At 42.1% G+C, this 13072-nt stretch overlaps 1 protein-coding gene across 2 annotated transcripts in view; it reads left to right on the top strand.

The window, feature by feature from the left end:
- DOK6 (docking protein 6) overlaps positions 1-13072 on the top strand; it is a 724151-nt gene that overhangs the window by 498054 nt on the left and 213025 nt on the right. For both annotated transcript variants that reach the window (XM_033933725.1, XM_033933726.1), the window contains one exon: positions 3849-4038. In XM_033933725.1, the coding sequence (XP_033789616.1) occupies positions 3849-4038 (190 nt within the window). The remainder of the gene's footprint in view (positions 1-3848; positions 4039-13072) is intronic.

Below are 13072 nucleotides of genomic sequence, written 5' to 3' on the forward strand. Positions count from 1 at the left end.
GTTAATTCCCTTGAAGGAAGGGAAGGCTAACTTAAATCTTTGTGTGTTTCTCAAATGGCAAAGCCTAAGGGTATTCCAACATAAGGGGACAAACAAACAAATTGCAGACAGACTAAATTCCTTCTTTGCATCTGTCTTTACGAAGGAGGACACTGCAACAATACCAGAAGCAGTGAAAGAGTTCAAAGGAGTAATAGAGGACAGCCTCACAACAGTAGAAGTGGACTTGGACCAGATATACTACCAGATCGACAATCTTTAAAGCAGCAAATCCCCTGGATCTGATGGAATTCACCCGAGAGTCTTAAAAGAACTGCAGGTTGAAATCAGGAGCTTTTGCAAAAACTTGCCAACCTGTCAATTAGAACTGGACAGATACCAGATGATTGGAAGATAGCGAAAGTCACGCCAATTTTCAAAAAAGGATCAAGAGGAGAACTGGGCAACTACAGACCTGTGAGTCTTACGTCTGTCCCTGGAAGAAGCACTGATTAAAGATAGCATAGTCCGGCATTTGGATACACACGACCTGATGAGAGCCAGTCAACATGGCTTCAGGAAGGGGAAATCATGTTTGATGAATTTCCAGAAAGCGTTCGACAAGGTTCCACATGAAAGACTTCTCAGGAAACTACAAAGCCATGGAATAGAGGGAGATATACTAAGATGGATAGGCAAATGGCTGGAGAACAAAAAGCAGAGAGTGGGCATAAATGGGAAGTTCTCAGACTGGGAAAAGTGACTAGCGGTGTGCCCCAGGGCTCGGTACTTGGGCCCATCTTATTTAATATTTTCATCAATGACCTAGAAGAAGGAACATCCAGTGAGATCATCAAGTTTGCAGACGACACAAAGCTATGCTGGGCAATCAGATCGCAGAAGGATAACGAGGAACTCCAGAGTGACTTGTGTCAGTTAGAGAAATGGCAGATGAAGTTTAATGTGGAAAAGTGCAAAGTAATGCATATAGGCAGAAAGAACAAGGAACACGAGTATAGAATGTCAGGTGCAACTCTGGGTAAGAGCGAACAAGAAAATGACCTGGGTGTACTGATAGATAAGACCCTGAAACCGTCAGCACAATACGCAGCAGCGGCAAAGAAAGCAAATAGAATGTTAGGCATGATAAAGAAAGGAATCACGAGTAGATCGGAGAAAGTTATAATGCCGCTTTATAGAGCAATGGTCAGACCACACTTGGAATACTGTGTCCAACGTTGGTCTCCCAACCTAAAGAAGGATATAAAACTGCTGGAGAGGGTGCAGAGACGAGCAATAAAGCTAATAAAAGGTATGGAGAACTTGGAATAAGAGGAACAACTTAAGAGACTGGGATTGTTCTCCCTTGAGAAAAGGAGACTGTGAGGGGATATGATCGAGACTTTCAAAATACTGAAAGGAATCGACAAAATAGAGCAGGAAAAAAAATTATTTACAATGTCCAATGTGACATGGACAAGAGGACATGGACTGAAGCTAAGGGGGGACAAGTCCAGGACAAATATCAGGAAGTTCTGCTTCACGCAACGAGTGGTGGACACCTGGAATGCTCTCCCAGAGGAGGTTATTGAGGATTCCACCATTCTAGGATTTAAAAGCAAACTAGATGCACATCTCCTTACGAGAGGCATAGAGGGATATGGGTGACTAAAATTACACCAGGTGTACACCTGGCTGGGCCTCCGCATGTGCGGATCGCCGGACTTGATGGACCGAAGGTCTGATCCGGAGATGGCAGTTCTTATATTTATGTTCTTATGACAAGAGGATCAAATATTCCATAGAGAAGCTTGAAGATTATGCATGCACATTTAAACTGGATCCTGAAGTGAACTGGGAGCCAGTGAAGCTTTATCAACAAAGGGGAAACATGATCATACTTTTGTTTCCCAAAAATGAGCTTAGCTGCAGTATTCTGTATTAACTGAAGTCGTTTTAGACTGCTCTGCTTAATGCCCAGATAAACTGAGTTACAATAATCTAGCTGAGAAAGCACAGTGGATTGTACCAATACTGAAAAATGTTCTTGATGGAATAGTGATCTGACCTTCCTCAACATGCGCAGACTAAAATAACACTTTTTTGTCAAGGAATTTATCTGTTCATGAAATATAAGTGATGAGTCCAAGATGACACCCAGGACTCTAGATGAAAAATCTATATGTAATGCGATACCTGTTTTTAATGTAGGTTTTCTAATTTTGGCTCAATCCAAAGCAATTTAGTTTTGACAGCGTTCAGTTTCATTTGAATAGATAAAGCCACAGTTGAAGTTTAGAAATGCTGCTGCCCAACTCAGGGCTTCTCAGCCTACAGCACTAGGCGGTTTCCCATCCAGGTACTAGTCAGGCCTGACTATGCTTAGCTTCCAATAGTAAAAGCAGATCTGCTCAGGGTGGCCTGGCTGGAGGCATAAACTTGGAAAAGCAACTGGTTATCCCCAAGTGAAAGCAATAAGGAATTCACATACTTTTTGAACTCCTGCTGGATACTTATGACTTGAAATGGCTACTGTTGGAAATAGGATGCTGGGCTTGATTGACCTTGAGTCAGATCTATTATGGAATAACTTATGTTATTAAGAATGAGCTAAATTTGCTTGAGGTCAATGAAGGAAACTGATGAACAATTACAGAGTTTTTGGTGTCCAAAGAGATGCTAAAAATGATGGAAAATCGCAGGACCGAGTATAGCCCTTGATGGAGACTGCCCCGAATCTGTTGGCTGGGCTGAGAACTTTTCAGCAGCCCCTCATACAATACCTAGCATTGAATCTTTTCCTATTTTATAAGTAAAATAGATCCTTTTTGTCTGATTTATTCAGTGAGGTTATCTTTCTCTCTTATCAGAGTCTACCTCCAAACTCCGGGATTATATCATGTTTTCATGAGTCTATATTTTAGTAAAATTTCTATCATAGGTGGTTCGCAAGCATTTTCTCAGTGTACTGTGGTATAATCCAGATCTTATGTTATTTGCATATTCTATCACAACTCAGGGAAGGTCAGGGGACAGGGAGCTTAGCCAAGGTGAAATTAAAATCTTAGGGCTCCTTTTACTAAGGTGTGCTAGCGTTTTTAGTGCACGCCGCAGATTAGCGCGTGCTAACCCCGTGCTACGTGGCTATAACTATCGCCAGCTCAATGCTGGCGTTAGCATCTAGCGCGCGCAGCATTGCAGCGTGCGCTATTCCGCGCGTTAATGCCCTAACACAGCTTAGTAAAAGGAGCCCTTAATGTTGAATGTGTACCTATATGATAATTGGTAAACCCTATATCTCAGCTAAGCCCTTTCTTGTTGTATTTTGTTTTTGTTTCTGTGTCAAAGTGTCTTCTGGTCATTTTACTTTCAAATGTTTTCCATTTTAGAGCAATCTCTGTTTTGAGGCTATTAATGAAGCAAACTGTCTTTGAAAAATGTTCAACTATTAAGCTTTAGAAAGGGTGAGAGATTTCTCAGGAAATGGTGTTTTCTAGAGTTTAGCCAATGAATCTGTTTTCTGATTTTTAGCCTAAAGGCTATTTTAACAATATTGATTATATCCTAAAATTAGAAGTCCTGTTGCTAATAGTACTATAGTATGTTTTAGCCTTATTTTGTTTTTATTGTGGGGGGTTTGGGGGGAGGAAGGTTTTTTGTGTGTCTGTATAATTCTGGAAAATGGAACAAAATGAATCTCTGAGTTCTTTTTATTCCTTTGGAAAAGAAATTCTGTCTCTACACTTGTGTCCTTTCAAAATGAATGTGTAAAACTAGGACAATGACAGATATGGCAAGGAAAAGACATTCATAGCAAAGGTCTCATTTATTCCTGATATTCTGTCCTCTTTTTCCTCACTGTCTTACAGAACGATTCAACGTTTATCTAATGCCTACACCAAATTTAGATATCTATGGGGAATGTACAATGCAGATCACACATGAAAACATCTATCTTTGGGATATCCACAATGCCAAGGTTAAATTGGTTATGTGGCCGCTGAGTTCTTTGAGGCGATACGGTCGTGATTCAACATGGTTTACATTTGAATCGGGAAGGTAAGATGTCTATTTTATTATCAAGGAATATGGAAAATCTATTGATACCCGTAGAACCTAAGACATGAATAGATATGATGCAAGCTTTCTCACATAAACCTAGCAATGTTTAAGAACCCTGACTTAGAAGCTTCAAGGTCTTTCCAAGGATTGTTTAATAATATAGGAAGACATGCTCTATGAAACAATGCAGTTTGAAACTAGGAAAAGTATTTCATATGAAATCAAAACAAGTTTAGAATATAAAAGAATAGGCAGAAAACACTACTGGGAGCTAATCTGTTATGATCAGAATAATAGATTATACTCCTCATCTAGGACTCGATTTTTGTGTTTTATGTCTGTAAAACGAAGTCACTGGCTTGAGCTAATATTTTATGTTAATTAACACATACACATACACATGGTTTGAAATTGTTGTAAGGTAAAGAACACAATTTTTATGAATCTCTGTAAAATGTTACAGGATAACCGAGAAAATGGATGAAGAATAAATACAAAACAAACTTTTTTTCTAGAGCTAAATTAGGTAAAAGCAGATAGCAAGATGTTTTTAGCGCCGGCCTGTGTGTTGAATGCTCTGCGCTGCTCCGATGGCCATAGAGGGGATAGACTCCATATGAACATAAGAAAGTTCTTCTTCACCCAGAGAGTGGTGGAAAACTGGAACGCTCTTCCAGAGTCTGTCATAAGGGAAAACACCCTCCAGGGATTCGAGACAAAATTAGACAAGTTCCTGCTGAACCGGAACGTACGCAGGTAGGGCTAGTTTCAGTTAGGGCGCTGGTCTTTGACCAGAGGGCCGCGGCGTGAGCGGACTGCTGGGCACGATGGACCACTGGTCTGACCCAGCAGCAGCAATTCTTATGTTCTTAAAAGAGGAGTAAATTATGGGGACCAAGGGATTAGGGGTAGGGATAAGTACAAGGAAGATATTTCCGGGTACAGAGAAGGGTTGACAATGTTGGGGATAGGATATCTGTTGTACCACTGATGGGATCAACAGCCTCTAAAGTCTTCTGAATATAATAACTATCTAAGCTAATTTACCAGCTTCAAACTGTTTTGGGTTTCAAATAACAATAAGAAATAAGGATGTGCATTCATTTGAAATGTCAACTATTTTCCATATCATTTCGTGTAATTTTTTTGTCTGAAATGACAGGAAAACCCCCAAATTTGGGGATTTTCTCTCTGTTGCAGGAGAAAGCAAGGGTTGGGCATTGGTGACTGTTCTGCTCTGTGGTAGGATTGTTTTTATGGTATCAGTCGTTAGTACAGCATGTCTCTTTCTTGTTGTACAATTACTGCACAGGAACAAGCTTAATTGTGTAATGCATTTAATAAATAAGAGCAGAAGAAAGACAAATTAGCCCATCCAATGTACTCAATTATTCCTGTCTACGTTGCATAAGATATATTCCAGCTCCAGGCATGAAACTTGACCGCTTGAATGAGAGAAGTCTCTCTGTGAGAGGTTTGGCCAACTTTTTCAGTTATAATTTTCCATTCTTGGTATACAAGTATACAGAATCTCCCATTTAGTTCATATTCAGCACTTCTCCTTCGAATGCCTAATAAGAAAGCTTTGTAATGATCTAAATCAGTAATTTTCAGTTCAGTCCTTAGGACACATCGAGACAATCTGGTTTTCAGGATATCCACAGTGACTATGGGTGTCAGGTCAAAAGCGCGCCGGGACAAAGGCGCGCGCAGACAATTGAGCGCAGCGCGGAGGCGCATGCTGCAGAAAATTACTGTTTTTAGGGCTCCGACGGGGGGTGTGGGGGGGGAACCCCCCCACTTTACTTAATAGAGATCGTGCCGCATTGTGGGGGCGTTGTGGGTGGTTTGGGGGGTTGTAACCCCCCACATATTACTGAAAACTTCACTTTGTCCCTGTTTTTAAGGAAAAAGTTAAGTTTATAGTAAAATGTGGAGGGTTACAACCCCCCAAACCCCCCTCAACGCCAGCGCGATCTCTATTAAGTTAACTGGGGGGGGGGCTCCCCAACAAAACCCCCCATCGGAGCCCCTAAAAACTGTAATTTTCTTCGGCGCGCACCTCTGTCTTGCGCTCAGTTGTCGGCGCGTGCCTTTGTCTTTCACGGGATTGTCTATGAACCGTGAATATGTATGAGAAAGATTTACTACATTCTTTTTACTGGCTGAGTATGACAACCATTGATCTAAACAGCTACCAATAATATTGTGGCTTAGCATTTTAGGTCCTTGAGGCCTTTCTGCCACCATAACTTCCCTGTGAAGTTGTAGAGTTATTCAAATAATTGTAAATGTAATAGTCCTGCATACAATTGATCTATATTTCTATTAAAAGTACTCAGAACTCTACTGTTATGTTAAGAAAAGATCAGCCAGTAAATTAACTAAAAATTGCAACTTAGAAAGTGATAACCCATGGACAAATCTAGTGCAAGGTTTCCCTCTTGTCTCCTGGGGAGCCTCACAGGAAGCTGTTTTCAGGATAGTCACAATGAATATGTATGAGATACATCTTTATGCACTGCAAACTCAATGTATTCAAATAATCTAATGATAGCTTACAAACCCAAATGTCTATGGCCTCTTCTATCAAACCGCACTAGCAGTTTGTAGCGCGGTGAGCTGCGCTGAATGGCCTGCGCTGCTCCCGACGCTCATAGAGTTCCTATGGGCTTCGGGAGCAGAGTGGTCCATTTGAAAGGTCACTTGGACACACAAAGTCAGAGGCGTGAAGAAAGTAAAAGAAATTTATTCACAGCATGCATGTTGGACCCCTGAGCTTCAAGCTGGCTCAGAAGTGCCGAAACCAGGAAATTACAGAGATATTTATTCATTTTTCTGGCTATAAAACTGAATTCTAGAAAAAGCTTTTCACGTGTTACTTTTCTTAACACTCATTGGTTCTAAGCTCACACTAGCAGGTCACTAGCAGGACACCTATCTAACTCTAACAGTTAAATGTACAGAAGGGCAGGGTACATCATGGCTCAAACTCTTATCTATTCAGCTTACAATGTGGTAAGGTAGGGACATACATTTTAGGCAGATGCAGTCAATAGATTATACACTGTTTTCAGCTATGTAGGCCAGAGCAATATTTTAAACAACAGTTAACTATTTCATGACCCTACATTCCCCCCTTTCAGGCTGGCGTATCTAAGGAGCCAAGCCTGACAAAATAAAGTTAGGGGTCAGAAAAGTCGGGGTTCCCAGTGGGTAAGGGACGATACTGGGAGAGGGCCAATGCAGCAGTGGAACGTTTGACAACAGAGTCCATAGTTCAGTGGAGCAGCTTTATGGCTATGGGGACCATACAGGGCAGGCAGCAAAGGAGCAGAGAAGACAGGGCAGCAACCAGCAAGATGATCTTCAATGCTGAACCAGAGGGCAACCAGGAGCTGAAGGTACCAGAGATCCAGTCTGCAGTAAGGTCACGCTAGGTCTGGTCAGGAACATGAGCCAGTTTGGTGATACGATCCACATCGTTCTCAATCACTTTACTCAAGTTCAAGGCAGCAGTTGGAGAGGTTGAATTTATCACAGGCACAGCAGCTAGTAAATAGTCCAAAGCTAGACGATTCTGATAAATAGCAGTGCGCATTTTAGCTTCCGCTCTGCCAATGGTACTCAAAGCTCGGGAGGTCTCATTGGTTATCAGTTCAAGTACAGTATAGACAAATAATGCAGTTCAGCATATAGATTGGGGTCTGATAGCCCCAGGTGTCATCCTCGGTCCACGTGGCAGGTCCATAAGCAGCAATGATCCGTTCTGCAGGCCAGTCATCACCCCATTCACCTATTTTAAGGGTATTGGTGGAAGTAGACCGCTTTTGGCGACCTCTGGTGTTGAATACAGGGGCTCCCAGGTGTTCACCATCGGCTAGTGGTAACAGGAAGAAGCTGGGATGGATCATGCAAAGCACACATGTACCAGTCCATTAAGCAGGCAACCAAGAGTAGGCAAACGGATCACAGAGCCAGTATCAATTATCAGGAGCTGACCATAATTCATAGGAAGTTCCATTAAGCAGTGTCTGAAGGGCTGAAGACAGTGGGAAGCAACAATGGAGGTTCACAAGGCCCATCGTGAAGGTCGTGGACCTGACGTAAAAGTGAGGGTCTGTGAAGTCAGATTTAACATGTCCAGCTGCTTTGCCTCCCATAGCCACTGTTCTCCCATACCAGTCCCTCCTCATACAAAATAATTGCTAACATTAAGAGTCTGACCTATAGTTTCAGCAAACTATATAAACAGATTTCTAGTGATTACAGGATATCAGTATCTACTTTCATAAAACTGGGGAAACACCACAGAGTGATAGACAGGAGCACATGAGTGGGATACAATTCGGACATATACATCAGTACCTGAGTCTCACCTTTTACCATCAATATACAATGCCATGCAGTCTCTGGCCTTCTGGACTTGGACATTGGCATTCCAGTTATATGGGTCAGTGATAGTGAAAACCATGGGATTACAGTAGCCTGTAGTACACAAGGGGCCGGAGCTAGGACCTATAGTAAGGGAGGCAGACGGGGTATTAGGGGGATATTTGTGTGGGTTATTGTAGGTGGCCCACAAGACACTTTCTCATAAAGGACAGGCTCCACCATTAGTGAAGGTTTCCTCATAGGGGCAGTTCTTAAAGGCATCAGGTTATACAGACCTATATACTTAGCACATTTGGTATAATAACGCTGTCAATCTAGGGAGCCACACAAAACTGAATTAGGGGTAGTACCATGACCTTGAGAAACATCAAATAGCACACATGTATCACAATACAAAGACACCGGGCGAGTGGGGTCTACAATAAGAGTCTAGTTGATAAGTGGACCCTCAACATTATAAATGCAGATTTCCGCCCACTTTTAAACTTCATCACCAGTAGGTTGGAAACAGAAAATACCCTCAAATGTTTGACATTTTCTGTACTTAACTCCTTCATGCAAACAAACATCAGGCAAAGGGGCTGCACTTGTTAAGTACAATAGGAAAGAAATACAGAAGAAAGAAGCATAAGTAAGGGCAACACAAATATCAGATATATATATATACTAACATAGGAAACTCATTTTTCTTTCAGGCACAACTTAGAAAACTTCAAACAGTTATACTCAAGACACTTGCTAAAAGCAGTGGTGAACCACAGGCAGTCAATTAAACTCAAACACTTATAAAGAATTATATTCAGAACACCTGCTAAGTACAATGGTAAATATTCAGAACTTTTGAGGTCTTAGAAAGCTTCAGCTGACGATCCGTGTTGTAGTGGAACCAAGTTTCATGTCCGGACACCTTGACAACTGTAAGAGAAGAAATTATTACAGTAAAAGGACCTATCCAACTAGGTTTCAGGGGGTCTGACTTCCAAGTTTTAGCCATACTGTATTTACAGGGACATACCCATGGACTTGTGTAGCTATCGATAGTGGGGCCCTTTCCAGGACCCATTTGTGGAGCTCTTAAAGGGCTTTAGCTAAAGACTGGACCTGACTCTGGAGGATATCTGATTCCAGAGTAGCAAAGGAACCAGGATCTGGGTTCACAATGGGTGGTGGCCGGCCGGACATGAGCTCAAATGGGGCTTAGATGGGATGCATCTAATCTGAAAAAGAACAGAAAGCAGCAGGACAGGCCAGGACAGATTAGTTTCTTCAATTCATTTTGTGAGAAGGGTCTTAAGAGTTCTGTTTATTCTTTCGACCTGACCAGAGCTCTCAGGATGGTAAGCAGCATATAATTTCTATTCAATTTGGAGGGCCTGAGCAATTTGTTGGACAACATCGGCAATGAAAGCAGGGCCATTGTCACTGCCTATAAAAACAAGGAGATCAAGGCACGGAATTATTCAGGAGGTGTTTGGTTACGTCTCTGGCGCGTTCAGTGCAAGTAAGGAAGGCTTTGACCCATCTAGTCAGGGTGTCTGTGAAGACTAGGAAGTGACTGAGGGAACGGGAAATGGGCATGTGGGTAAAATCTACAGACAGAACCTGCATCGGATTTGTTCCAATAGGTTGGTATCCAAGAGGTGGCAGTCATCTGATTGGGAATTTTATTCTAGAACCGACAACACACTGTCGGACCATATTCCGGACTAGCTGATCAAGGTGATTGATAAAGAAATGTCTCTTGAGAGTCAATTTTCATAGCGGGTTCTCCAGAGTGTGCCAGATCATGGCATCTTTTGACAATCATGAGGGCCAGGTGTTGAGGAATGAATATGAGGGTACCCGCTGTGCTTGCGTTTGAAGTATCAGTGTGTGGGTCTGGATTGGCACTTGAATTGGTGCATTGAATTGGTGCATTTTGTATCCACCCCCCTTTCAGGACAGACTGGCCCAAAATAATGCATGCCCAAGTCTGTTCCTGAGAAGCGTACTGGGGTGTAAGGGAATCCAGAAAAGGAATGATTGTATACAGAGGAGCCGAAAGAGGGGGCAGAGACTGGCAGCTCGGGCTGTGCGGTCGGCAAGGGCATTGCCACGAGAGACAAGGTCCGTCACGCATCTGTAAGCATGGCAGTGCATAACAGAAACACGTGAGGGTAGTTGTACGGCCTCAAGAAGGTCAAGAATGAGGGGAGCATGATGGATCAGGCGGCCGGAAGCTGTAATGAAACCTCGATATTTCCAGATGGCCCTATGGGAATGCAAGTTAAGGAAAGCATATTTGGAGTCAGTATATATATTGCAAGACTGAGAGGCAGAGTGGCGCAGGGCAAAAGTGAGAGCATAAAGCTCAGCTTCTTGGGCAGAAGGGCCAGAAGGCAGGGGCCTGAGTCAGAAGTTTTTGGAGGCAGCGAAAAGACCGCTCCTGAAGTTGGGTCCAGACAAAAGGGGCTGAGTCAGCGCCTTTGGTGGAATCATACAGAGGACGAGCAATAGTAGAGAAATCAGGGATCCAGATGGGACAGTATCCTGCAATACTGAGAAAGGTGCTCAGAGCCTTGCAGTTATCAGGGACAGGGAGACTACAGACAGCCTGGACCTCGGTGTAGGGACCTGGTACCCTTGGAGATTTGAAATCCAAGGTAGGTGACACGAGGAAGGCATACTTGAAATCAATGTAAATATGGCCACAGGAAAATTTAAAAGGCAGACCCACTATCTGAAAGACTCAGATAAATAATAATAATAACAGTTTATATACCGCAATACCGTGAAGAGCTATGTGGTTTACAAAAGATTAGAGAAGGTACAAAATAATTGAACTTAAGATGTGTACTAACACATAAGAATTGTTCTCAATCCCTATTCTATATCAGGTTCCTACCCCAAAGAGCTGACTTATAAAATTAAGCTAAATGCAGTTCTGGATCCACCCACTAAGCAAGGTAGTCTGACACAAGCGCTCTCTAAAGCAGCAGTCCCTTCACTATCAGCTGACTGGCAAAAATATTTACTTCAATACAAAAGCATTCCTAAAAATTACATTGTTATACCTAAACTTACATTTTTTATATACAGAAATACAAAACAAAGATTGGAATATACAGTAAAACTTTGGATTGCAAATAACTTGGTTTGCAAGTGTTCTATAAGACAAGCAATGATTAAATTTTAACTTGCTATACCAGCAACGTCTTGCAATACATGTACATACAGTATAGAAGCATCACATTTTCACAACTGAGCCAATGGTTCCTCTCTATATGACGCTGCAGGAATGCAGTGACTGTTCCAAACGAGCAAGGGCTTGCAATACAAGTATGTATATTTTTGTACACTAGTGCCCTGGAATACAAGCATACTTCTGGAACAAATTATGCTCCCAAACCAAAGTTTTACTGTACTCACAAGTTTAAACATTGTTCATTTTTATTTTTTTTTACAATCAACATGGGTCTCAGTAGAGACTTACTCCCCCTTCCTACAGAATTTCACAAAGGAGAGAGAGTTGCTTAAAGATCAAAGAGATCAAATTACAGATGTAGTCCTTTTCAGAACTTTTAAATTTAGACAAATAACTACTAAATTTGGACAAAGAACTTCTTTTTAGCATGGAATATAAGTTCCAGAAATCATATTTTTCGTTTATATGCATTTCTGAATATGCATATACATTTTATAACATAGCCAAAAACTTCAAATGCAAAACCACTTATCTGTTTCAGGAGAAACCACATTGGAAGTGCTACACACTTCATGGCCCTTATCAGCACAAAAGGAAAAGTACTCTCCTCTCATGCTATGAACAACTGACAGTTTAAACTTCACTGAAACATTTGAACAGACAGAAGTCATAAAGAACCCGGGATACTGCAGGACTTGGGAATCAGATGAAGGGAAGAATTTGGCAAGGTCTGAAGCAAGGGCAGTGCTGAATAGAGAGGGGCTAATTTTAAAGCCCTGGGGTAGACGGGTCCAGGTTACTTAGGAGGTTTGTCCAGTGGAAGGGTTTTCCCATTGGAATGCAAAAATTGGCTGACTGGAAGAGGAACTGACAGCAAACGAATGCATAAAAACCTGACGAGTTATGTCCTCTTCCAGGGAGCCAGAGGGGGCCAGCCCACACCAAATATCGGCCATTCTAACTGGCACAGACAAATAAAGGTTGATTTGTTAAGTATAATCAAAGACAAATTCCTTTTTTAAAATTAGCTAACATATCAAGGGATCCCCACAGGTAGACAGACATCCCCCCATTGTGCAATGGAGGACAAAAACACTTCCCTGTATTCCTGGCCCCGCCCGTCTCCGGGCTAGGGAAACGCAGTACTAACAGGTCCACACTCGCTTCGTCCTCAAGGACGTCTCAGACACTCTCAAACACACAAAACACAACAGATTTCAGTTCAGTTACTCAACCAGAAAATAACAGTTCCTAGAATCCCTTTCCCACAACTTTTCAGCGACAGATCACGTGGCTTACTAGGCAGGAGACGAGAGACAGGATAGGGATGATCAATCCCCACTTACCAGATAGTGGCCACTCCAGGTACAGATACAGATACAGATACAGATTCTTGTACTTTAAACTGAGACTAGATAAGTCAGTTGAAGCGGTCCAACGTCCTGAGGTCTG

This window comes from Geotrypetes seraphini, chromosome 2 (genome assembly GCF_902459505.1).
Source record: "Geotrypetes seraphini chromosome 2, aGeoSer1.1, whole genome shotgun sequence".
Lineage (NCBI taxonomy): Eukaryota > Metazoa > Chordata > Amphibia > Gymnophiona > Dermophiidae > Geotrypetes > Geotrypetes seraphini.